Source organism: Rhinatrema bivittatum, chromosome 8 (assembly GCF_901001135.1).
Source record: "Rhinatrema bivittatum chromosome 8, aRhiBiv1.1, whole genome shotgun sequence".
Taxonomy (NCBI): Eukaryota; Metazoa; Chordata; class Amphibia; order Gymnophiona; family Rhinatrematidae; genus Rhinatrema; species Rhinatrema bivittatum.
In genome coordinates, this window is record NC_042622.1 from 198,890,492 (window position 1) to 198,917,437 (window position 26,946).

A 26,946-nucleotide genomic window follows, 5' to 3' on the forward strand; every position below is an offset into this window, starting at 1 on the left:
TAATTTGCCTTGAAAGCTTGGCTTTGGAAAAACAACTAAATCCAAAATCCAGATCATAAAATAGGTGTGTAAATTAGTGCTAGGTGGAGAATGTTCTTTTTCTCAGTATTTACAGGCCTAGAATGTGCTAAGGATATCTCTCTCTCTTCCTTTGTGGTTCTCAAAGCCCCTTTTGGTCTCTCTCTCATGGCTTTGGTGAGCAATGCCCCAGAAACTCTGCAGGCACAGCTGACCCACCAAGACTAACATTTGAGCAGGTCCTGAAAACATGCAGCAAAAGAAATTCATACAATGTCATTGTGGCAGTGGTGGATTTAGGATTTGGCCACTTCTAGGCACTTTTGGTGTTTTCACCCCTTCCCAATCTCCTGCAAGGGGCTATTGAGATTCGGCAGAGCGCTGGAAGGCAGCAAATCTCAGCCAGCCTGCAGCCCCTAAATGTCTGCCACCCCAGGCGCAGGCATAATGGAAGCCCATTGACAAATCCAGGGCTGCAATGTGGCATTTTAAAGTTCTGTCCCTGAACAGTTTTCATTCTATCAGTAAAAGCTATTTCTCCCCTCTGTTTTTCATGTTGGCACCATATGACCTCAGACCTATTAAGATGAGTACCACCAGGACTGCCAAACTTGGAGCAGTGCAAAGGAGGTCCAGAGAGAGAGAGAGAGAGTGTGTGAGTGTGTGTGTGTGTGTGTGTGAAAACAGGTTCAGCTTATTCTGCTTTTCATTTTGTTTGGGTTTTTTTTTATTTCATTTTTACCATCTATTTATTTTTGTTTTATGATAACACAAACTGCTGCTTTTTTCCCCTTAATACACTTGTATTTTTGTGAACAGCGCCTGCTAAAATGGCAGAAATGACAAAAACAATATTTCTTTATTCTTTTTTTTTTAATTTAATTTTAGTGCTGGTGTCAGATGGGAAATGAAACAAAACAGTATAGCAAATCTCGCCGACTTATTTCTCTCTCTAAATTAGCTTAGAGGAAGGGTGTAAGAAACAGGACAATGTGGCACGTGGGCCCCACTCTTGCCACATGCTCTTTCCGGTTTCCACAAGTCATGATGCAGGCGCTACGCACTGAACCGGGGCGATTCCCCCTGACTGTTCTGTTCAATAGCCGCTGACTGACCTGTCTTCCATAAATGTGCCTAATCGCGCATGCTATTTGGTCCCCATAACATCCTGTGGAGGCAAATAGGGGGTTAAGCCTCGCATTAGGGGATGAGGCTACCTGTTCTTGTTTCAGAACTTTCAGCAGGCGCCCCCTCCAAACACACACAGAGCGACGGCTCGACGGCGTTACCTACCACACTCTCAAATTCTTCCATCGCCTCGTTTTCTCCAGCCGTGCTGCTGAAGCTGCTGGTGCTAGAGGAAGAGCGGGAGATGTTAGCGCGTCCATTCTCTCTGAGTTTAATGAAAGGTCTACGAAAGAAGATGGGGAAACAAACACACATAAAATGATGGCTGGAATTCTTAACAGCCGTCCTGTCCCACCCCCCACCCCTAAATCCAGGCCATCGTGGGATCCTAGTCTGGTTCTGCTTGGCTGACTCCCAAGCCAGTGTCGTCTCTTATAGTTCTTGGCATGAAACTCAGCAAAACCAGAAGTGGATCAGAATCCCGCTGCAACAGGGATAAGGTGGCAACATTATGGAAATCACCCAGCACAACCCAAAGATCATATATATATATAATCTGTTGATTTGAATCTTACAGCAGATTTCCATTTTTCCACCTGTCTGCATGAAGAATCAGACAAAGCTCTGGTGAACACACCCTTGCTGTTCAGATCGCAGGTTCCAGAGCCCACAGCCACACTGCAGCCCTGGATCATCATAAATGAAGTTGCATGGGAAAAAAGTGCCACATGCAGCCTAGTGTATGCACCCATGCCTGCACCAGACACCCTTGCAGTAGGAAACGTGGGGGAGAGAGGAGATTGCTATAATGTCCTACTGCATGCAACAGGGGAAAGGGACAATTATGAGGGAGAAAAATAGAAAGCATTACATTTTTTTTGATCAAATAAGAACAAGTCATTCCCCTTAAAGAGGAAGAGCCAGCAACTCTGTGCATGATGGTGTTTTTATTTATTTATTTATTTATTTATTATTTTTTTATATACCGACATTCGATCTCATACGAGATATCACACCGGTTTACATTCAGGTACTGTAGGTATTTTTCTATCCCCAGAGGGCTTACAATCTAAGTTTGTACCTGAGGCAATGGAGGGTAAAGTGACTTGCCCAAGGTCACAAGGAGCGACTGCAGGACTCGAACCCTGGTCTCCTGGTTCATAGTCCACTGCTCTAACCACTAGGCTATTCCTCCTCCCTTTTTTTTTTGTGCCAGTAGGTCTTAAAAACTGGTTGCAATGGGGCATGTAATCAAACAGCACATGCTCTAAGCAGCATCTCAGGATATCCTTCAAAAAATTATTCACAAAAAGTTCTGAAATTCGTTGAACAGTTTGACAAATAAAAAGTACTACAGTTTAAAGTAAACAACAGCAACTACAATGTGGATCTAGATAGCGTCTCTCCTGCCAAGCAAGATCCCACTGCTTCAAAACGTTTAGTACCTTCAGACATGTGCAGCCACCTCGGGGCTAGATTACCTGGTAGCACATTTCAGGAATAGACGACCATATGAAAACCTCCAAAGGGGAGAGAAGGTAAAGAACTGTGCTATTGCCATTGTCTAATTACCTCTGGATAATAGGAAGCACAGGGGAGCCAAAGTAACTCGGCCAAGGTCAGAAAGAGAGTCGGGGTAGGAGAGGATTTCAACTTGCGCCCCAAAACATTTCTCACCTTCAGTGCTGTAACTGCTCCAGACTACACTTCCTTCCCTGCCAAATAACTAGCAGATGCGAATTATGATTTGCCCTAAAGCATCCACTCCAGTGGAGCGGTCTATTGGCAACTTCCTGCAAGGCTGGCTTTATTCTGGAGCAAGGATGAGGGCCGAATAGCTGTGAGAAGGAAGTTTCTACCAGCTCTGCCAGCCCGCTGAGCTGGTAATGAGTGTGACTTTTGTGATGCTCAAGTGTGGGGATGAGATTTCAGAGGGCGACAAATGACTCTGAAGTCTGCCGAGATGAACAGTGATGCACTTCCTTGGATCTTCCTTAGGTGAGAAACCTGCTCTCTCCTCTTACCTCTTTTCCCTGGGACAAGTTTTCAAGGTGGGAGACAAGAGAGCAGAGGGGCCCACAGGCAGGGGTGGTTCTATAATGAGGCAGGGTGAGGCGGCCGCTTCAGGCGGCAAGATATTGAGGCGGCAAAATTGCCCCCCGAAACCTTCCTGCCACAGCCACCTCACCCTCAAGGCCAGTGGAAACACTAGGGCACCACAGGTTTGGGGGCAGCCCAGCAGCCACCTACTGCTTCCATCTGACCTGCTCAGAATTGTGAAATAACTTTGTCTCGAATTCCCGACACTGGTGGCAGCTGCAGGACCTAGGTAATTGGACCTCCTCCTTCCAGCCCTCCAGGACAGGAAGAGGAAATGTGTGGTGGGCCTGCGCGGACAGGAAGAAGGAGGCCCGATCGCTGCAGCTGGAAGGAGTGGCCCAGAAGAAAAGACCAATAACTGCAGCATCAGCCAGGCCGTGTGGCAGAATAAAAGCAGGATCGTCAGGGTCGTGTGGCTGAAGCGAGGCAAGATTGGCCGGGCCACACAGCTGAAAGAAACAGCATCTCTGCTCAGTAAATAAGACTGCAGGCCTCCTGATGCCATGGAAGTCCAAGGACTGCCTACACTTAGGAGGAAAAGTAAAAAAGAGTGTATGGGTGTGAGCATGTGTGAGTGCACGTATGTGAGAGCATATATGTGTGTGTGAGAGAACATGTGAGGGATAAAGAGTATGTGTTTGTGTAAGAGAGCATGTGAGGAAGAGAGAGCATGTGGGATGAAAGCTTGAGGAGGGGAGAGAGAGCATTTGTGTGTGAGAGAGCATGAGGGGGAGAGAGAACGTTTGTGTGTGTGTGTGAGTGAGAGAGGTCACGTAGGGGAGAGAGAGCAAGTGTATGTGTATGAGAGAGCATGTGTACGTGAAAGCATATAGAGGAGAGAGCAAGTGTGTGTGGGGAGGTGAGAGAAAGCGCATGTGGGAGAGAGAATGAGAGTAGGAGTATATGTGAGTAAGCAAGTATGCATGTATTGGAGTGTGTGTATGTGAGAGAGAGGAGAAAGTCTGTGTATCACAGCCATTGCCTCCTCCCACTAATCTATGACAAACTTAGACTGAAAATAGTTCCCAGGTATGGAGAGCGGGAGATTTTTTTATCCTTATTTCTAATTATTGGGTGGTGTTTGGTGTGTCTGCTGTTTTGAAATATTTTATTGGTGTTTGGGAAAGCTTTCAAAATTTGCATGAGTCTTTAATTATTGGATATTCTATACATCAGCTGTTTTGAAATTATTTTATTAGTATGATTTTACTAATATGATTAATGATTTGTATATATTGATTTTATTGTTTGATGTTTCATGAGGAATGGTGACATTTTTGGTTTTCCATTGTCTGGCATGTTGCGTTTTACAGTTCAGTTTTTGTCTGCGCATTTCTATTTATACTTTCTTGTGGCTTTATTCTGTATTTGGTGAGGGTCTGTGTTCTGCATGTAAGAGTAAGATGAAGCATTCTGTTAGCATGTGGTTTCTCTGTAGGGATCTGTAGTAGCTTGGTTTGTTCTGTTTTCCTGACAGGAGGTGATTGATATTTTAGATTCTGGTGTAAAATTTGCGATATTCTTTTTCACAGGCAGGGTTGTTACTGGTTGAGGGTTGGCAGACAGTATTGTGTTGATACAGGAGGACCATGCCCACATGAAACCTGTTACAATAGGTCTAATGCCATATGAATTCCAAGTTGCAGAGTTTTCTTGTTGGCATCATAACAGTGTATGTAACTATCACAACAACATGTATATTGTTTTTACCTCAGAATGTTATTTTTCATGTAAAATCTGTTGTTAGAAATGCATAATTTAAAATTGTGTATGGGGAGGAGGGGGAGGGGGTGCCAAGCTGTAAGGTTTGCCTAGGACTCCTAATACCCTTGCACCAGCCCTGCTCACCCCTTCATTCAGGCAAACAACTCTGATGGCAGGAAAACCTACAGTCCTGGCGGGGTTTCCACTCCCCGCCAGCAAAAGAAAAGTCCTGCGGCGGAGCGGGACTGCGATGTGCTGGCGGGGTTCCTACTCCCCACCAGCAAAAGGATGATCCAGTGGCCGAAGAAGAGTCACTGCAGTACCGCCAGCATTTTCCCCGCAGTTGGTGCCAGAAGAGAGTCTGAATTGCCACCAGCATTTTGCTTGCAGCCGGCGACAGAAGAGGCCTTGCTGTGCAGCCAGAGAAAAGGTCCACAATGTGTGTGTGTGAAGGAGACTTGCCCTGTGAGAGTAAATGCCTGTGTGTGACAGAGACTTTGTGAGTGGGTATGAGAGGGTGTGTGTATGAGTGTGTGTATATGAAAGGGTGAGTGGGTGTATGTATGTGTATAGATGAGAGGGTGGGGGTGTATGAGAGTGTATGTATGTGTGTATATAAGAGGGTGCATGTCTGTTTATGTATATATGAGAGGGTGTGTGTGTGTGTATATATATGTGAGGGTTTTTGTGTATGTATATGTATATGTGTGTGGCTATGAGAGAGAGTGCCTGCGCATATGTGTGTGCGTGTGAGAGTACCTGTATATACGTATGTGAGGGAGGTTAAAGTTTGTGCACCCTCCTCTAATCTACGACAATCTCAGGAGGACTGGAAATCTAAAGTTCTCAGGTATGGAGAGTGGGAGGGTTTTTTTACCCTTGTTAGTTTTAATTATTGGATGTGATATATCTGCTGTTTTGAAATATTTTATTAGTGTTTGGTGATGTTTTAAACATTTTTATACATGTTTTTAATTGGCTGAATTCATCAGCGGAATTTTCATTCTTTTTATTGGTATGTTTCATGTTTTATATTTCGTGATTGTGTTTGCATTGCTTACAGAGTTTGGCTTCTTGTGATTTCCAGTTCAGTTTTTGTCTGCACATTTCAGTTTATATGTTTATGTTATGATCTCTTTATTCTCTATTTGGTGAGGGTCTATCTGTGTTCTGCTTGTGTGACTGAGGCTTTAGGTATCTGCTAGCATGTAGTTTCTGTGTAGGGATTTACAACAACCTGGTTTTAATCTGTTTTCCTAATAGGAGGTGATTTGGTGTTTAGGGCCTGATGTAGTATTTGCAGTATGGATTTTTCATAGGTTGAGTGCTGGCAGTTATGATAGGGAAGGCTTACTATATTGGAATTGTAGTTCAGTTTATTCCTGGCTTTCTGTGGGCCAAGTCCACACTCAGTGCACTTTACCATAGGTCTAATACCATATGGGATCCAGTAAACCAGCTTGAATACTATGAGAAAGGTAGTTTATTAAGTCTATTAAACTATTATTATTCAAACTTGAAGTAAACCAACTAATTACAAGATGAAACCTGCAACTCACCCTCTTCATCCGATTCCTGCTAACACCCTCAAAAAGATTAACAACTTAATAACACCAATAATAAAAATTGTAAAACAATCCTTATCACAAGGAAAAGTTCCCAAGCTAACGGGCCGATGCAGTATGGTGCGCTCGACCGAGCGCACCATTAGCCCCCATTTGGCCGCATGTTTTCGACGCGCTATTTTTACCCCTTATACAGTAAGGGGTAATAGCGCGTCAAACACGCATGGCCAACCCCCCCGAAACTAACAGCGCCCGCAACATGCAAATGCATGTTGATGATCCTATTAGTTAGTCCCGTGCGATACAGAAAGTAAAATCTGCAGCCAAGCCGCACATTTTACTCTCAGAAATTAACGCCTACCCAAAGGCAGGCGTTAATTTCGGCCGGCACCAGGAAAGTGTGCAGAAAAGCAGAAAAACACTGCTTTTCTGTACACCCTCTGACTTAATATCATAGCGATATTAAGTCGGAGGCACCAAAAATAAAAAAATAAACAAATAAATCTTTAAAAAAAAAAGTCTGCCCGTGGCTCGCAAAACGGACGATCAATTTTGCCGGCGTCCGTTTTCCAAACCCGTGGCTGTCAACGGGTTCGACAACTGACGCCGGTAAAATTAAGTGTCTGCTGTCAAACCCGCTGACAGCCACTGCTTCTCTCAAAAATGTGTCCCTAGCGCCTCCTTTTTACCACGGGCCCTAATTTGCATACCTTTCCTTAGTGAATCGTGCACCCAGGAGAGTGGCCTAGGCGCTCGCCGGCTCTCCAGCGCAGTTTACTGTATCGGCTCGTAAGCAAGCCATTGTTAAACCTACTTTAAAAAATAAAGCTAGTACAACTGATGACTGGGACAACTACAGACTTATCTCAAATTTACCTTTCATCGCTAAAATTCTAGAAAAGGCTACATTAAATCAATTAGAAAGCTTCCTTGATGAAAACAAAATCCTATACCCAAACCAATTTGGCTTCAGGAAAAACTGTTCAACCAAAAAACTACTACATTTCTTTAACTGATAACATTGTAAAAGGCTTCGATACTAATGAATCTTATCTTCTAATCCTACTTGACCTAAAAGCTGCATATGACACAGTCAACCATGCTCTTCTCTGCAAACAATTAAAGAAAATTGGCATTGGTGGAGTATACAACTGGTTCTCTTCCTTGTTAGAAAATAGATCCTTCCAAGTCAAACTGGGCAACCAAATCTCAGACCCCTTTAATGTAGACACAGGAGTCCCTCAAGGCTGAGCACTATCAGCAACATTGTTTAACATCTATCTCCTTCCAATTTGCACTCTGCTAGCAAATCTGAACACCAGATTCTTTATATATGCTGATGATACACAAGTCTACATTCTTTTTCAAAAAACCTTTGAAAGAACTACACCACCACTAACAAAATAAATGAAATCTATAAAAAAAGAACTCTTTCCACTGAAATTGACTCTCAACACTAATAAAACTGAAATAATTTGGCTAAGAAAAGAAAACGCATCTCCAAAACCACCTATTCTAAAGACTTGAGGCTATTGAAAATTCACAAAAATATTTAAATCTTAGGGTATTAAATTTTCCTAGGCTGGATTTAGTATCGCCATTAGATATGTTCAGAGAATATATAACTCAAGTCTTAAAGATGCCTCAGCAATCTCTGCCTCCGGTTTCAAAGATTTATTATGTTTCTAATAGAGATAATGTATCTTCAGAACATAAACCAAAGGATTCATCATTGAATTTGACGGCTATATTAGAAGCAACTATAGAAACAACTATTGTTACTAGATCTGTATTGCATGTTACTTTCTCATTTGCATCTGATAGAGACGCAGTATTCCGCCTCTACATGAGAAGGAGAATGGAAAATTTTCATGGGGGAAAAGTTTGGATATACCCTGATTTCTCTAGGCTACCACAGGAAAGGAGGAGGAAATTCCTGGCACTTAAATCGGAAGTGGAGAATATGGGGGGTAAAATGATTTTGAAGTTCCCATTTAGGTGCGAGATTATGCGTCAAAATCAGAAATTTATATTTTTCGAAATTTCACAACTACGTAATTTTCTCGATTCCCATTCCCAAGAGGCTTTGGCTTTAGGATCTGAGGCAAAGTAAATGAGATTCTAGGTGCAATCGTATTTTTCAGTTGTTCTGGGGAATCCTCTTATTTTCCGTTAACCGCTTATGTCGGGTTTTTCCTTTCCTAGGGTTTACCTCTAATTTATACAGATATGTAATTTGAGACGTGTATCAATACAATGATTATTTCTGTTTACAGATTATGGAATATCTGCATTCCTTATATTTTCCTGTATGTATTTTTAAAAGCATAAATAAAAAATAAAAAAAAAACAACCCACCTATTCTAAAAATAGAAATAGCCAAAATATCACCTGCAGATGAAGTTCGTGATCTAGGAATCCAAATTGATGAAAATTATCAACATGAAAAAACATATAACCAAGATAATCAAATCTGACTATGCTAAATTCAGAATGTTTCACCGCCTAAAACCATTGTTTACCTTCCAAGACTTCCGCACAGTTCTACAAATTCTGATTTTTTCCAACCTAGACTATTGCAACTCTCTATTGCTAGGCCTCCATGCAAACATAATTAAACTACTGCAACTCCTCCAAAATGCTTCTGCCAAACTTCTTACGGAACAAGAAAACTTGATCCTATAACTCCCACTCTAATAGACCTTCCAGTATCCTTCAGAATCCAAAACAAAATATTATCGCTTATTTTCAATATCATCAACAATATTAACCAATCTCCTCCTGGAATTTCAATTCAACTCTACAATCCACTGAGAGAACTAAGATCTCAAAACAAAGGCATTTTCTCAATTCCTCCTAATAACATTACACACCTAACACGAATTAGAGAACATAGGTTTACTATTGCTGGACCTAAACTTTGGAACACTTTACCTAGTCTACTAACACTTACAACTGAAAAAAAAGAAATTCAAGCAAGATCTTAAAACTTGGCTCTTCAAAAAAGCCTTTGAACTACCGTATTTTTCGCTCCATAAGACGCACCTGACCATAAGACGCACCTAGGATTCAGAGGGGGAAAATTAAAAAAAAAAAAAAAATTGTGCTAAACCGGCTCTGCGTCTGGGCGTCTTATGGAGCAAATTAGGGGAGTGCATAGGTTTTTTTTTTCTCCCCATTTTGTTTTCGGGTCTGGGGAGGGCCATTTCGGTCCACTCCCCAGATCAGAAAATTTTTCTTTCTGTGGGAACCCCCAAAAACCCCCCCCCCCATCCCTTTAAATTAACAACCTCCACCCCCCTGACCCCCCCAAGACCTGCCGAATTAATTTCCTGCAACCCCCCACCCTCCTGACCCCCCCAAGACCTGCCGAATTAATTTCCTGCAACCCCCCACCCTCCTGACCCCCCCAAGACCTGCCAAACGTCCCTGGTGGTCCAGCGGGGGTCCAGGAGCGGTCCGGGAACGATCTCCTGGGCGTGAGCCGTCGGCTGCCAGTAAACAAAATGGCGCCGACGGCCCTATGCCCTCACTATGTCACTGAGACCGACCGCTGCTATTGGTCGGTCTCAGTGACATAGTGAGGGCATAGGGCCGTCGGCGCCATTTTGTTTACTGGCAGCTGACGGCCCTATGCCCTCACTATGTCACTGATACCGACCAATAGCAGCGATCGGTCTCAGTGACATAGTGAGGGCATAGGGCCGTCGGCTGCCAGTAAACAAAATGGCGCCGACGGCCCTATGCCCTCACTATGTCACTGAGACCGACCAATAGCAGCGGTCGGTCTCAGTGACATTGTGAGGGCATAGGGCCGTCGGCGCCATTTTGTTTACTGGCAGCCGATGGCCCGCGCCCAGGAGATCATTCCCGGACCCCCGCTGGACCACCAGGGACGTTTGGCAGGTCTTGGGGGGGGGGGGGTCAGGAGGGTGGGGGGTTGCAGGAAATTAATTTCAGGTCTGGGGGGGGGGGGTTGTAGGAAATTAAGTCGGCAGGTCTTGGGGGAGTCGGGGGGGGGGTGTTTGTTAGATTTTTGTTAGGTTTTTTTTTTATATTCGCTCCATAAGACGCACATACATTTTCCCCCCACCTTTGGGGGAAAAAAAGTGCGTCTTATGGAGCGAAAAATACGGTAACTAACTTGAAATTAATCTTTGATAAAATATCTTCAGATTTGTATATTCAAGAGACCGATCATACCCTTTTTTCCTATCTTATTCTAAATGTATTACAACTCCTATTTGAATCGATTCCTGGAATTTCTAATTCATGGTTAAAATAATTACTATTTTTCCTATAATTGTTACCTACTCATTTATACCTATGCTGTTAGAAACTACTATTCCCTTAGTTTTACACTGTAATTCAATGCTATATATGTAAACCATTGTGATCTACCTCTGGAACCATGGTATATAAAAAGCATAAACAAATAAATATTATTATTGCAAGTGTGCTTTTTTGCAGTGTATGCCTATATAATGTAAGTGATAATTTTCCTTCAGAAGATTGTACTTTGATTGTCTATTTTCCATATGCAATCAGCCTTTGTAGGTTGGGGAAGTTAATACATTTTAAAATGGAAAAGAACGCATAAGTTTTAATTATGTGGGGAGGGGAGGGAAAGTTTGTCTAGGGCATCTAATACCCTTGTATCAGTGCTAAGAGAGAGTGCGTCACACACACAGGCTCCCCCCATTCACCAGCCTCTCACACCCCCAGGAGAAGGGTGGGAGGCAGGCAATAGGGAATGGAGAAGTCCTATTTCTAGACCCAGGAGGGAAGTGGCCAAAAGCCATCCCGCCCCATTAAACATTTCTCTGGCGCCCCCTAGTGCGGACACCGAAGACTGAGAACCAGAAAATAACTGAGTGGTTAGAGCAGTGAGCTGCAAACAAGGGAAGCCAGGGTTCAAATCCTATTGCCATTCCTTGTGACCTTGGACAAGTCACTTCTCCCTCCATTGCCTTCCTCCTACCCTGGCCCCTCGGTGATTTCACCTGCACCGGGCCCTGGGGAGGGGGGGGGGGGCACCATTTCATCCTTCGCCTCAGGCAGCAGATTGCCTTGATCCGCCCCTGCCCACAGGAGTAGTGCAACTGTAACCAGCCCCCTTACCTCTCTTTGCTGGGGCAGATTTCTGGAGAGCTGGGATTTGAGGAGGTTTCAGATTTCACGTCTTGAGAAGAATGTCCGCCCTCGGAAGTCTTTTGTGTTCCAGAGAGACTGTCACTGTGGGAAGGAAGAGAGAGGCAATGAGGAAGACGCCTGGTATCTGTAAACACTGTAAGGAAGAGACAGAACTACCAGTTTAATCTTCTAGGGCAATAAAATTTGTATAGGCTCAGCCCGGGTTTGTTCCAACACTGAACCAAGACATACGTGGTCAATCTTGTTTACAAAAAGCATACCAAGTCCCACCATGTATTTCCTCTACTTGTTCCTTATGTGCAAAGTACTCCATACCTTCCCACACCCCAATGCATGGTAGCACAGTGGCAGTGGTCAGTTTATATTCTGGATCTTGCTGGTAAATCCACAGTGCTTGAACACAGTGAGAAAAAATGCTATTAATCTTGAAACCTAAAGCTTCCTAGAGGGTAGACAGTATAATACTGGACGAGCAGAGCAACTGGAGGCCCCTCCTAGCCCACCTACTTTTTACCCAGCTAAAAGTACAAGTGTTGATGGCCCCCGTGTGTTTTTTTAGTCAGGTAAGGCCTGGGTAAATGGCTTCTGAATATTGCCCTATCAATATATATATTACCTGGGTAACAGAGTAGCATGAGGGCTCCCTTATTGAAATCGCATCTTAAAATTAGAGACCTGGTATGGGGTAGCTCAACAAGAAAGCGCCATTAAGAAGCAGGCAGCCCAAATGTACACTATTTGCTAAAATAAAACAGAAGCAACCAGCAATATAACAACTCCTGCAGTGTTTACCATCGTGTCCTGCTGTCTGCCTGGCTTTCAGATCCTGTATGCAGGCGTGGGAATAAGCCAGATCTCCTTTTAATGGGACTCTTGGACTGAGTCTTGGTCACTGCCACGGGAGGCTGAAAAGAAGGTGGTAAAAAAAAAAACCAGTTACCCGGATCGGTCCTTGCCAGGATTCCAGATGTGCCAGACTCAAAGCAACACAATCACTATTCCTAGGCAGCACGGGGGGGGGGGGGGGGGGGGGGGGTCCTACTGCACATGCTGTGACGTGCAGAGGGCTGGGCACGGCAGGTAAGACAGGCTCTCTTGTGGGATGTGGGATATACAGCATTGTAGTGTGGGGTTAGGATACAAATTACCACGAGTCACTGCTCCAAAATGCCTGAAAGCTTAACAACTTAAGGTGCCACTCAGAGCTTGTACCTTGTGTTTTATTCAATGTTTTTATTTTTGGGTTTTTTTTATACTTTGTTCAATTATTATGTATGTTATTCCCCATCCATAAACCGCCTGTGGGTATATGCGGTATATAAAACCCTTCTAAATAAATAAATAAATAAAGGAGGTAATGGGACCACTCAGTTATCATAGCACTAGTGGGATTATTTCCAAAGGAAGCTACCCACATAACTAAGGGGTAAGAAAGTTAGATTCTGCCAGGGGAGGGAGAAAATGACATTTTCCCCCGCTCAGCAGCTAAATTTAGCCACCTAGTTTCACTAGGGGCTGGCTAGGTTGAGGGACAGACATAAAAAAAATAGGCGCCTAGTGCTGATTTAGGATGTTTAACTCAAATCGAGTCCCTGCAACAGCAGGCTAGAACATTTGGTCATCCTGGATTAGGGGAATTTTAAGTCACAAACCTAGCCACCTCGGTTTGGCTGAGAATTTGCCTGAACCCAAGTGGTAAAATCCAGACCCCCTGGTTCAGGCAACAAACCTTGGTTGAAAACTGATCCCTCCTACGACATTTGTAGAATGTTCTGACTGTATTTACTTATTCCCAGTTGTGCTGATACAACCACTTCCAAATCTGTAGCTGCCTGTAAAGTAGCTGTCAGAAAGGTGCGACGCTGCAGGAGCTTACAGTAATTCCACCGTAGTAACCAAAGTTTACCCATTTTGCTTTCTTTTGTGGCTATTGGACTGCAAATCAACTGCAGACATTTAGGGCTCTGTCCTCTCAAGGCTTACAATCACAGTGGATTTAGGCTTGGCTATGGGCCAGAGAATAAAAGCTTCGGGTTTGGTATCGTCTTATCTTTCTGCATCTGAAGTCTCTCCCCTGCTTAAAGACTCAATGCACAGCCAGAGAGCACAATGTCAACAGATGCAGAATAAATATCGCTGGGTGCCATATGCATTTTAGAGATCCTCCGACAGCAGAGTGTACAGCACGAGTCAAGGTAATGCCCTTCCATACTTTGCAAACTATTTTGTTTCCTAGGTCGTCGCCGTCTTCTGAGGGGTCGACGCATCACTGACACTTAGCACTCACAGAGAAAGTGGTCTTGGTGGTTTCGACGCTGGTATGCACGCTGCCCCCGCTAAGGCTCCCAGGAATCCCTCCGCCACTTGACTGCTTCTTCTGAACTCCCACCATCGTCTCCATGGAGTGGCTGCGAACTCGGATCGCCCTCTGGAGGTCAGGACCAAAAATTATAATAAAAAAAAAAAAGGATAAGAAAGAGTTCACTGTTTTCAGAGAAGCTGTGTTATCCTGTAACCCGGGGCTTCCCAAACCTGTCCTGGTGACCCAACAGAGCCAGGATATCCACCATGAATACGCATGAGATCAATTTGCATGGACTGAGTCTCCAGAGCATTGCAAATCGATCTCAGGCATATTCACTCTAAATTTCCTGAAAACCTGGTTGGCTGTGGATTCATGAGAGTAAGTTTGGCCAGCCCCTGTGTTATATTGCAGTTCAGTGCTTCCATAATCTGACCTGGTGACCCCCTCCCCCCCCAGCCCAATGGTTTTTCAGGCTACCCATAATGAATATGAATATGAATGGGGTAAATTTGCATGTATGTGTTCTCCAGTGTCAGGGCTGTGAGAGATATCTGCATGCACCACCTCCATTGTATACAAATCTATCTCATACCTATTCATTGCATATATCCTGAAAACCAAATAGGCTAGGGGGTTACTCCAGGGCCGGCTTGAGAGACCCTGCTCTGTCAGTTCTCATAACTTGCAAAGGGTTCAGATTTTAAGCTTCTGTTGTGATTTGCTTGTACTACCCCCTCCTCTACAGTGAAACATTAGGCCATAGGCTACCATTATTGTCAATCTAGTAACTTTCAAAAACAGAAAATTGAATTTAGAGTTTAAAAAGGAAAACAAGTATATAGAGTGGAGTCACTGAAACTTGCAGAAAGCACAACATTATAAACTGAACTCATTATCTGCTATAACCATAGAAACATAGAAACATAGAAATGACGTCAGAAAAGAACCAATGGTCCATCCAGTCTGCCCAGCGAGCTTATGGTAGCCTCTGCCACGCCATACAAGTCACCCCCATAACTTATCAGTTCCCAGACCATCAAAGCCAGGGCCCTTGTTGGTTGCTGTTTGAGTCCGATTCCCCTTTACCTCTTGCCATTGAAGCAGAGAGCACTGTTGGAGTTGCATCAAGAGTTTCAGGCTTATTGGTTAAGGGTAGTAACAGCCGCATCACAAGTTACCCCTATGCTTAATTGTTTTTCCAGACCACAAAATTCAATGTCCTTGTGTTTGCTGTCTGAATCTAATTCCCCTTTTCCCCTTCCGTTGAAGCAGAGAGCAATGATGGAGTTGCATCAACAGTAGGAAGGTTTATTGGTCACAGGTAGTAATGGCATCATCAGTAAGTTACCCCCATGCACTCATTTCTTCATTTCCATCCTCTAACCTTTAGGGATCCACAGTGTTTATCCCATGCCCCTATGAAATCTTTCACCTTTTTTTGTCTTCATCACCTCTCCTGGAAAGGCATTCCAGGCATCCACCACCCTCTCCGTGAAGAAATATTTCCTGATGTTTGCTCTACTCCCTGGAGTTTCATTATGTGACCCCTAGTTCTACTGATTTCTTTCCAACGGAAAAGGTTCGATGTTTGTGCATCATTAAAGCCTTTCAGGTACCTGAAGGTCTGTTTCATATCCCCCCTGCACCTCATCTCCTCCAGTGTATACATATCTAGTTCCTTCATCCTCTCCTCATAATTCATTTGATGGAGCCCCCCTACCGTTTTTGTTGCCCTTCTCTGGACGGTCTCCATCCTGTCTCTATTCCTTTTGAGATATGGTCTCCAGAACTGAACACAGTACTCCAGGTGAGGCCTCACCAAGGACCTGTACAAGGGGATTATCACCTCCTTTTTCTTACTGGTTATTCCTCTCTCTATGAGCCCAGTATTCTTCTAGCTTTAGCTATCGCCTTGTTACATTGCTTCACCATCTTCAGATTACTAGACACTATCACCCCAAGGTCTCTCTCTTGCTCCGTGCACAACAGCCCTGCAACCCCCCATCACATACAGCTCTTTTGGATTACCACACCCCAGATGCACGACTCTGCACTTCTTGGCATTGAATCCCAGCTGCCATATCTTCAATCACTGTTCAACTTTCTTAAATCACGTCTCATTCTCTCTACTCCTTCTGTTGCAGATCTTAGTATCAGTCAAGTGTAGTCAACCAAACGCACCAAACTTGACTTCCCCCCACCCCCAATCCATACTCACAAGTCAATTTCCACTAAATAAAGCAGAAAAAAAGAGAGCATGAGCAGGCAGGTTTCCCTAATAACTCTCTCCATCTCTATTATTGTGCATTCTGCCCAATACACTTAGCAATAAAATCCCAGAAGACAAACCAACCCCCTACCCCAAGAAATGATTTACTGGGTAACCTTAACGACCATCTAGTTAAAACAGCCTGGCACCTTGCATTAGTGGCATTGCTAAATGGTGTGGAAACACAATTGAAAACATGTTTGCCTAGACAAACTGTTATTTGGGCAGACACGGTGCAGTGCACCTATCAGAAAGGTCCCTCCGGTGATACAAAAGGAAAAGAAAAAACTCATTTTGTTAAAAGGAGCCCCATTCAGCTGACTGTGTGTGTGCCAGCTGTGAGACTGCCAAGTCAGTCTGCATCTGCAAGGTTGACTGGTTTAAAATCTCTCCCTCTCTCTCTCTCTGTCCATTCAGTTACAGTTACTGTGGTTTAGCTCACGTTGATCCTGCACAGTGGAAATGGAATTGAAGCTTCAGGTGATCAGACTACTGGGCCCTCTGAGGGCTACAATCAGCTCTGCTTTTCATGGTAACCGATATATGCAAATGTACATGACTCCTTGACCAAATATATGCAACGTCTCATGCATGTTCAGTGTGGGCATCCTGTCAGCCAGACCAATTTGCAGTCCCCCCCAAGGACTGGAAATTAATACCTCCTGCCGCAGGGATACTTTGTTTTGTACTGTAAGCCAACAAACATTCTGAAATTCAGTTACCTGTTAACACACAGTGCTTTGCAAAGTTAAAAAAAAAAAGCATATGCTTTCACTATCAGTAAATCCAAGCTGATTTCTTTATGTTCATTTCCAAAATACCAGCCCTTCTCAAGACTAATGGTAGAATGATGGCAATGTGCAGTAGCCCACCCAGGTGCAAAGTCTAAGGGAGCTCTGGTACCCACAAAAGTCCCTGCGTACTTTGCACTTCCTTTTTCTGCAGGCGAGGGAAAAGGGGGTGAAATTGCACACCTGTACTTTACTCTCTGACCTAAGCATGGCCTCCAGGGAACGTCCCTTTTTAATGCAGCTAAAAGTGCGCTGCTTGTGAATCGCATGGACCTTTTTAGCCATTCTGTTTCAGACCGGCCGCTTTTTCTTGAAAAAATCGCCCTCCACGTTAATTCAGGTGTTCTCAGCTCCAGCCCTTGTGAGCATCCCTTCCCTAAACAAATGTGGTTTTCAGGATAGCCACAATGAATATGCATGACACATTTTCACACAATTTGTCTAAGAACCTGGTTAATTTGCAATATTGGCTACTTCTTTTCGATTCAGTAATATCCTCTGGAATCCAGCCCCCAGATGTCACCCTTAAGCAGTGACCATGACCTCCCTTTCTTTCCCCCACCCAATCCAAAGAGCGGAAGACCCAGCTCAGGGACATCTGCACGGCAAGGCACAGCGCTGTCACTGAGTCACCAGACTGGCCCTACTGGCTACCTTCTAAACTGGCCCTGCAATGAAGTCACAAAAACTGGATATGAGAAGTACTATACTGGTATCAACTGGTGCTTAAGCAAGGACATTGAAGCCCTGCACTGTTACAGCCGATGATGGTCTTGCCCCTAGACTGTAGATCTAATAGGAGAGGGAATTTTGTCAACAAATATTAAGGAATAATATGCAGCGTTCAAATAGAATTACCATAATTAAATCCCTTTGTAAAACGTAGTCTAGACAATGCTGTAACGTGACAGAATGTCTGTTTATCTCCATCAGTATAGAAAGAATAATGGAAAGAATGCACTGCCCTGCTAGGACACAGATACACATATAAGGGTTAAATAAATAGCAAATATATATCTTTTTGTATTTATTTAGATTTAGCTCAAGGTGAGTTACATTCAGGTATGGCAGGCACAGGAGGGACTGATGTGCAGTGCGATTTGTAGAGTCATCAAAGAATTCCTGATAATTGGATACAGTATGGGTGTTTTCCCTTGAACTAGAAGATGCAAATTACAAAAATGTATATAAGTTTGCAAAAATATGTACCCAGAGTAGGAAGCAGGAGCCTGGCCAATAAATCAATAGAGCAGATAACAGCAGGATGCATTTCTTGATTCACACTGTCGGCAGAAGCCCAAAAGGTTAAAAAATGTAAAAGCATCAAGCAAACTCATGAGCAGGAAGCTGCAGAAGAGACATTCTTGGGTGTGAGAGGCAATACTGGCAGTCAATAGTGTTCCCAAAAGCCAGACATAGGGGGCAGACGGATCGAAGTTTGGTTCATTTTGTTCCAGTCCTGACCCGGGGCTTTGCCATGGAAGATCCCGGCCTATTTTCATTAGGGAAAGAAAAGTGAAGCAACTTTTGCAGCAGAACAAAATCTGGAGCCCTCCATCCTGGTGAATTTAGGAAAATAAGGAGATCCCAGATTCATGGTAACCTCATGATGGAGGCCCGTTCCATGCTGTGAGAAGGCGAAGCAAATAAACATTATGGAAAAGAATTTAAAAAAAATCAAAGGTCCATCACTGGATCAACAGATCAAGACAAGAAGCTGCATACAGCCCCTGAAGATGGAGGCGGGGAGAGAGGGAATGGACCTTTACTAGCTTGAAAGCTCCTGTCTTAGTCAACATTTTTATCTTCATTACAATGTATTGATTGCTTAAAGTAAATGGATTAAGCAATGAACGTGTGTATGCCTGCTACCCTATGTGCCATACACATTTCAGCACATTAAAACAAACATAAGATTATTTCATCCCAACACATCTAAATGATAGGCCAGACACAGAATTATTTAGCTTATAAATAAGCCTGCTTATAGAGAGAGGTTTTTAATAGGGTCTTAAATGACGAGACAATCACATAAAAGCATTTCTTCTGGAAAGGGCTTCCACCTTGTCTCTTGTCTCTGAGAGGCGTGCACATCTTACTGAAGTAATGTCCAGCATGCCTCTCTGGAGGGATCCCAGAAAGCGAGTAGAGTCTCAAAAGGGTGTTTGACCAAGGACAAGCAACAGAGTTGATTAACTTAAACACCATTGTGCCAATTTTATACTTAGGGGTAGATTTTGAAAGGGGTGTGCGCACGCGTCCATGTGCGGGCGAGTCCTGGGGCATGCACATGAATGGCAGATTTTATAACATATGCGTGTGCCAGCGCGCGCGTTATAAAATTCATGGGCTGCGCACACATGCATGCCGGATTTTAAAATCCATGCACGCATGTGCAGATGGCATGTGCAGGGGGGGGGGGAATTTAGTAAATTATGCATGGCGACGCAATTGAGCCTTCCCCAATTCCCTCCCAGTCTACTCCAATTAAAAAGTGGACTGAGAGGAAACTTCCCTACCCCCCTACCTAAACTCCCTCCCTCTTCCCCTCTCCTCCCCATCCCCTAAACCCTTCATTTAAACACTAGAGCAGAAGTAATCTGCAGAAGTAATTGGCTAACGGCTGGCCTACGTCCCTCGCCACCCAGACCACGCCCCATCCCACCCCTTTTTCAGAGCCCGGCACTTAATGTGCATGGCCAGGCCTTGCACGCGCTGCACGCATTTTCAAAAGGGCCCAGCCACACGTGTAAATGCCGATTTTTACGCGCGCGGCCATTTTAAAAGTCGGCCGTTAGTGTGTTGTGGAATCAATAGCCAGTGTAAATCCATAAGAGTCGGGGTAATATGTTCTCTTTAGTTTAGTCCTGATATTCATCGCCACATAGAGTTTAATAGTAACTGTAATGGTTTCAGTATAGAGGCAGGAAGCCCATGATACCTGGCATTAAAATAGTCAATTAGAGGCAAAACAGATGCTTGTACAACGGCATGAAAATCGGACCTTTCTAGCAGATCTTTTAGTCCGGAGACAATATGTAATTTGTAAAATCCAGATCTAAAGATAGATTTAATGTGGGGGTGGAAGGTGAAGCTGGAGTCTATCCAAACCCCAAGGCTTTTGATAATAGGAAAGCTGATGCCATCAGTGATGATTGTTGAGTGTTGCAGTTTGGAATATGGTCTCTGAATCAGGAGAAAATCTGTTTTTTTGACATATTTAAAGCCAATTTATTGTAATGTAGCCATTTCTTGACCATGGAGAGACAAATTTGTAGAAGCTTAACTGTAGTAGGCCATGTTGGTTATATGCGGATAAAAAACTGGATGTCATCTGCATAAACTTTGTATCCATCACACAAACCAGCCAGGACTTTGCACACAGGAGCTAAGTAGATGTTAAAAAGTAATGATGACAGTGCAGATCCCTGAGGAACACCTGTGTTCATAGCATTTTCCTATTCATACTTGTTGCAAGCATTCGGATAGGTAAGGCTTGAACCAAATCAACACCATCCCCACTATATCACACTCTTGCAAGTGATACAACAAAATATTATGGTCAATGTTGTTGAACACAGACGATATGTCAAGAGACACAAGAACAAAGTTATTCCCACAAACTAGGCCTCTTCTGAGTATATCTAGTAGGAAAACCATGAGTAGTTCTATTCACATGGATTGCCCAAATCTAAACTGAAAGGAACCAAGGATTTGTCTATCTTCAATGAAATCGGTAAGTTGCCTTAAAACAACTTTTTCCAGGAACTTGGCCATAAATGGTAATGAAGATATTGGACTAGAATTATCTGGACTGGATATATCAAGGTCTTGTTTTTTGTTGGTTTTTTTTTAACAGTGGCCTTACATCTACAAAGTGGAGACTGCTAAAACATTGCAGATTTGTGTAGAAATCTGCAGGAGACTTTAGGTAAGCAGCAGCCACCTCCACAGCCACAGCAATAGAGTTGTCCATAGATTTCCTGTAGGAAACTCAATAGAGGTGACCAATCTCATTGATATGAAGACCTTTGCCCAGTGGCCACCATTTTTAAGTGCTTGACATTATACTGCTTATTGCAGTTCACTGTAGAGAGAGCCAAATCATAATGTTTTAGCAGCGAAATGAGAGCTTTGTTTTTGGCATAACTATCAAAAGGCAGAAGTTCAATACCAAGACCTAAAGTCCTATTTTTATGAGGAAATAGATCATAAAAATGGAATGAGCACAGGGCATATGGGTTGTTCTATATAAAACCCTTTTAATGGCTATTTGTTTACACAGTAAACACATCATTCAGAAAATGAGCTAATGAGCTATGTTGCAGACAACTGACACTAGACACAGGAAACAAAGCACCAACAGACTTATTCTGAGACCTGTTTGTCACATTGAATAGAACCACTTTGAAACATAAGGAAAAAAATAATACATAATGCTTTCTTAGAAGTAAATAGGAGTAGGCCAGCCTGGTGCCTCAATGCAGTGCTGTACCCTGCCATGTGGAAGGTCCCCAGTTCAATCTCCAACTATTAGGATTGGTAACTGCTGGGGTTTGAACCAGGAAGTGCTCGGGGAAACATATCAGTGCTCTTGCCAATAGGCTAAGTGCCTGATTTTAAAAAGCATTCATATGCTTAAAATTGTGTTTTACATGTGTAAATGGGCTTTTGAAAATTGCTACAGTATAAGCCATCGAATTGATCATAGGATATTCACTTGTAAGTGCACTTTATGCACATAAATGGCTTTTTAAAATTGCTACGATAATATGTTACATTTAAACAAGTAACTCCTTTTAAAATTACCTTCTAAAGTTTCAGTACAGGGAAGGCTGAAATGTTGCTGGGAATGAGCCTGATGTCAGGGCCAATGATCCCACCTGGCAACTTAAAAAGTACTCGACTCTATGATTGCCTCTGCACAGGGGTGGCTTATTCTGAACCCAGAATGACATATCTGTCTAGCAATACTTTAATTTGGACAGAATCTGTTACTGGTAAACTCATCTGCTCTGGCCCCCAGACCTGAGGAGAAGTCTCCAGGCCAGGAACTTATCACCAAGTCAGGTCTTCTGCTCAAGTGTCAGCTGAGGCTTGGGACAGCTGCGGAAAAGGAATCATGGTTGTTGCTTATGAGTGACACCTAGTGGTCATGACTGGAAGGTTCCAGAAGGAACTCTGGTGCATGGCTCCCAGCCCAAGACCATTGCTGCAATGACCAGACCAGGTATATTGGGAGGAAGGGGATGTAGAATAGGGGAAAAAATCCCAGTGTAAGTATGAAGGAAGGCTCAAATGCCAGATCCCAGCCCTGGTTCCGACCAAGGAACAGGAGGAAACTGCTAGGTCCAAAAATAGAAATAGTGAAAAAGAGCACTCCAGGATAAGAAAACACTTGAACTACAAAAGTGTAAAGCTCATGTTGATCCTTCAACAATTTAGGATGATAATGTGTATTTCTGAGGCTCAAGGGCCATATTGAAGTTGTAGGCAAAAAATAATACAGAAAGTCAAGCAAGTGAGTTAGCTTGTCGAATTTTGAAAGAATGCCTCTTTTGCTCCAGACTAACGTCCTGTGAGTTTTGGAAGTGTGAAAATTCCAGCTGGGCAGCCGCTGTAACTTTGGCAGCAAATATACTATAACTGGAACCTTTTGGAGAAAGTTATCATGGCCCCTACGAAAGGGAAGAACTTGAGCAAGCAAAACCTTGAACAACAACAAAAAAAAATGTTCCAGGGAGCTTTTGCTCAATTCTTAAATTTAGCATGCTGGGGCCAAATGACCTACAGTTCTTTGCCTCGTGCCAAATTTAAGTCTCGGGCAAAACTTGTGCATTATTCTTGCTGATTTCTTTGTGCAATATTTTTCTTTTGCAGCTCGGTATAAATTGCATAGCTTCTTGCACAAACCTTGGAGTTGTCACAAATGGGAAAAATGAATTGCTTGTGCAGAAATCTCACAGTTTTGGCAATCCTTAAATCTGGCCTGAAATATAAGGAAGCAGGCAGAAGAGTGCAGTTCTGCAGTGACCACGCCACCCTCGGAGATGGACACATGAGGTGCTGACAACACACTGAAAACTGGCAGGATGGGCAGGCTCAAACAAGGTTCTGGAAATGATTTCAAATGGCACAGTGGCGGGCCTCAAGGAAGCCCTGCTGCTTAACCTTACAGTAGGATCTTCAAGCGGGAACCAAAAGATGACATGGCCATTTTCACAGATGGCACCAAACTACTTCACTTGTTCGATCCCAGGATGCTGGGCTTGATGGACCCTTGGTCTGACCTAGCATGGCAATTTCTTATGTTCTTAAAAGGACCTGGATATTCCGGGAGGATGGGTAAATGGGCAATGTGACGGGCTCTACAGACTTGCTCACGGAAGAGGCTGGAGGTGGATTACCACAACAAGAACTTTTTCTATTAACCCCAGTGTTACAAGAGCCCAGCTCTGCCATCCTCTCCCAGTAATCCCCATTCTTTACTTTCAAGTTCATGCCCACCAGCTCCAACTAATAATGACCTTCTGTACAGCACAGCATCCGCTTACAAATTGACTCTATCATGACAGGTGGCAGACGAGATTCAGTGTGCCTAAGAGCATGGAGAGACACGTAGGCTAGGCCAGAAAACAGTTGTGCAGTGCTGTCTGCTGCCACCGGGGAAAAGGTAATTCTTCCACTGAGAGACAAAATCAGGATATGAAAAAGTTCTCTGTGTCTAACTCTTCCTGGATTGTCACAAGGAAAGTGGCCAGAAACCACTACAAATGATGAAGAACTTGTGCTTTCCTTTCAACCAATCCTTGGGACTGGCTAATGCTTCAGCCAATGTGCCTAGGAATACTGGGAAGGGCAGTAGGGGGGGGGCGGGACCTAACAAACCAATCAGAATGCAGCGCTACCCAACGGTATTTTTATAATATGCCTTTGGACCTTGTTTACCAAAATCTGCAAGATGATCGGTCACTGGCCAGCATTCATTTAAGAAGCTTTTTCAATTTTGCAGGCTTCTGCAAATATCCAGTCTGCTCCAAGAATATAGCATTCATATGCAAAGAGGTTTAATACAGTCTTTAGGAATAATTTATTTCTTTAGTAGTTAACTGAACACACGCCTGAGATAAAATCTTTTGGACTATCTCAGACTTCCAGCTGGATGTGTTTCAATTCATTAGCAGGAAAGCATGTACGAGATCTTCAGCACCATACCCTTCCCTCCCAGCACTCCCCTCCTCCAACGCATTACTTACTGGATGCACAAAACAGACCACAGTAACTCACATGTGATTTCTGCTCACCCCCCTATCACCCCTCGTTGGATACACACGATACACAGTTAGAAGAAATTAAGCCTAGACTGGAAACAGTGGAAGCTGGACTAAAGAAAACCCAAGTACGTAATGCTAAGGTCGTGAAGGAGATTAACGTGGTTTCGAGGAGACTGGAACATCTTGAGAACCACTCAAGACATTTAAACTTGAGGTTCTTAAACTTTCCAAAGATAGTTGGTGAACTCCCTTATCTCACTTAAAAAAATACATTATGGAAATCTTGAAATTCCAGGAGGGAGAATGCCCCTCAGTGAATAAAATATATTACCTACCTGTGTTATCTAGGAATAGGGATATATTACAAGGAAGTGAAAATAAAGGGAATTTAACCAGATTCTTAGAAGATTCATCAGCTGAATTCTATGAATGTGCAACATTAATGGTCTCTTTTATAATAGAAAGCGATGTTGCGGAAACCATGAAGAGATATTTTAGAAATATAGAGCTACCCTTTAGAGGCCTTCAGATACGTGTTTTTCCTGATTTTGCTCCTGTCACACAGGACAGGAGAAGAGAATTTCTTGCTTTAAGGCCACAAGTAGCTGCTTTAGGGTTCTCATATGTATTAAAATATCCTTGCAAGTGTGTCGTAAAGTCTCCAACAGAATGTTTTATTTTTTTCTACCCCGAGCAGTTAAAATCCTTCCTAAATGCTAGGAGGGTTGTTATTCCCTCCGTTAATTAGCCTTAGTATGAGGATCATAAAGAAAATGAATGTCTTTATTAAGCGTTAAGCCTGATTCTAGCAAATATGTTACTTGAATACTCCCTTTATATTCTGCCCCTTTTCTGAAAAACTTTCTTTTCGGGGGAATTCAAAAATGGAGGATTAAATGTTAGGATTTTGTGCTTGTATGCATTCGATTTAATGCATTTCCATTTTCTGTAAGTAAGTAGTATCTTGCTGTAATGTTTGAAATGATAAAAATAAAATTAAAAAAAACCCCCAAAATCACTACTTAGCCAGTCAAGTCGTATCCAGCTAACTTTTAACCTGCTATTGAGCAGCTTTAACTTATCTGATTAACTTAACCGAATAAGTCTGAATATGGGCACTTATCCAGCTAAGTGGAGACCGCTTAACATAGCCGGATATTCAGCTGCCACCACTTAGCTGGATAAGTAGCACTGAATAATCGGCCTCAATGTTTCTGTTTGAGAACTTTTTTAGGACATTTGGTGACACTGGGGTGTGAAAGCGGGATTAAGATATCTGGGTTTCAGGGGGAAGGGAGGACATTGGTGGCCTGGGTGCACAGGAATAGCAGCTAAATTTAAATTCACTATCTGTGGACCTGAGTTTAGCTAACCAAGGCCTGGATTTATCAAAATGCGATAAGTATTGCATGCGATAGCAAAAGGGGCGTGTTTTATGCTAATATATAGTTTATCGCAATTTGCGCTAATTACCTATGCGAAGAGCTAAGTTAGCACAAATTGCGATAAGTGCCAGACCTGTTGTATTTCCTGCATTCAACCACTGGTGGACCACTGTTAATGAGCGAGAGAGAGAGAGCAACGTTTGTGGTCGGCATCCGCCTCTCCTCGGGGCTCCTCTTCCGTGTCCCCTGGCTGCACGGCGCCTGTGGCTTCGCCGCCGCACTGAGGAACGGCACTGGCCCACCACTGGCCAGGGGAGGGAGTGTGCGGGCACTTCTGAGGACGGGGAAGGATAGAGAATTGGGATGGGTGGTGTGCAGCTCGTCCCTCTTGCCTCTGGTGCACACATTCCCCCCTCCTCCCATAGCTCCGCGCCCCCCCCCCCCCCCCGCAGAAACTCCAGCATTGCCTTAGTATTCAATTTGTTTCTGAAGGGCGTTTTTAATGAAGTCTTGTTCTGATGAAATTGTAAGTTTCATTTTTTATTCTTTTCTTATCTCTAAAATGGGCCAGATGTACAAAGCATTTTTCCCCACCGACAGAAAACGAGGAAAGCCCTGCAGTGCATCTGGTCTAATGAGTACAAGGTATTACTTGCTAAGTAGGATTATGGGCAAACAGCTCCTTTCTGCAAGAAGAATATCCATTTAAACAGCACCTAAATCCTATTAATAAGGAATTAGCCTCTAACATCCAGATTAAATGATTTTAAAGTGGGATTTCACAACCACAGGGGGGTAGGTAAACAGAAATATATTTAGTAATATGATGCTTCTGTATTTACATTCTGTATACATAAACACACATACACAGGCCAATATTTAGAAAGCCAATGAAAGGACTGGAAAACTTGTCCCAGATATTCAGCGGGACAAACATCTCGCTGAATATATTCGCCTAAAGATATCCGGTTACATGTAGTGTGGGGATTCCCACTGATACTTCTGATTTTAAAAAGTGTGCGCCTAAATTTACTTGCACGAGTTACGCCCTGCAAAGGGCTGATGTAAGTGCAATGAGAGAGTTTTACATGCATTCTCTTGGATAAACGCTCAGTAAATCCACTTTTCCACTTTGAAAGCCAGCGAAACTCAAATGAAATTTTCTCCACTTCCTTTATTTGGAAGAGGGCAGCTTTTAAACTGTGCACAGGGCTGTAAAGCCTGCGAGCGACTTTTTCTCCTACATACTTTAG

The 26,946-nt window shown here is 43.3% G+C and overlaps 1 protein-coding gene across 2 annotated transcripts in view; it reads right to left on the reverse strand.

Moving 5' to 3' along the window:
• The window catches only part of RAP1GAP2 (RAP1 GTPase activating protein 2), a 293,482-nt gene that overhangs the window by 10,950 nt on the left and 255,586 nt on the right, over positions 1-26,946 (reverse strand). For both annotated transcript variants that reach the window (XM_029613184.1, XM_029613185.1), the window contains 4 exons: positions 13,957-14,097; positions 12,462-12,574; positions 11,637-11,750; positions 1,312-1,429 (listed from right to left, as the gene is read on the reverse strand). In XM_029613184.1, coding sequence (XP_029469044.1) covers positions 1,312-1,429; positions 11,637-11,750; positions 12,462-12,574; positions 13,957-14,097 — 486 coding nt within the window. The remainder of the gene's footprint in view (positions 1-1,311; positions 1,430-11,636; positions 11,751-12,461; positions 12,575-13,956; positions 14,098-26,946) is intronic.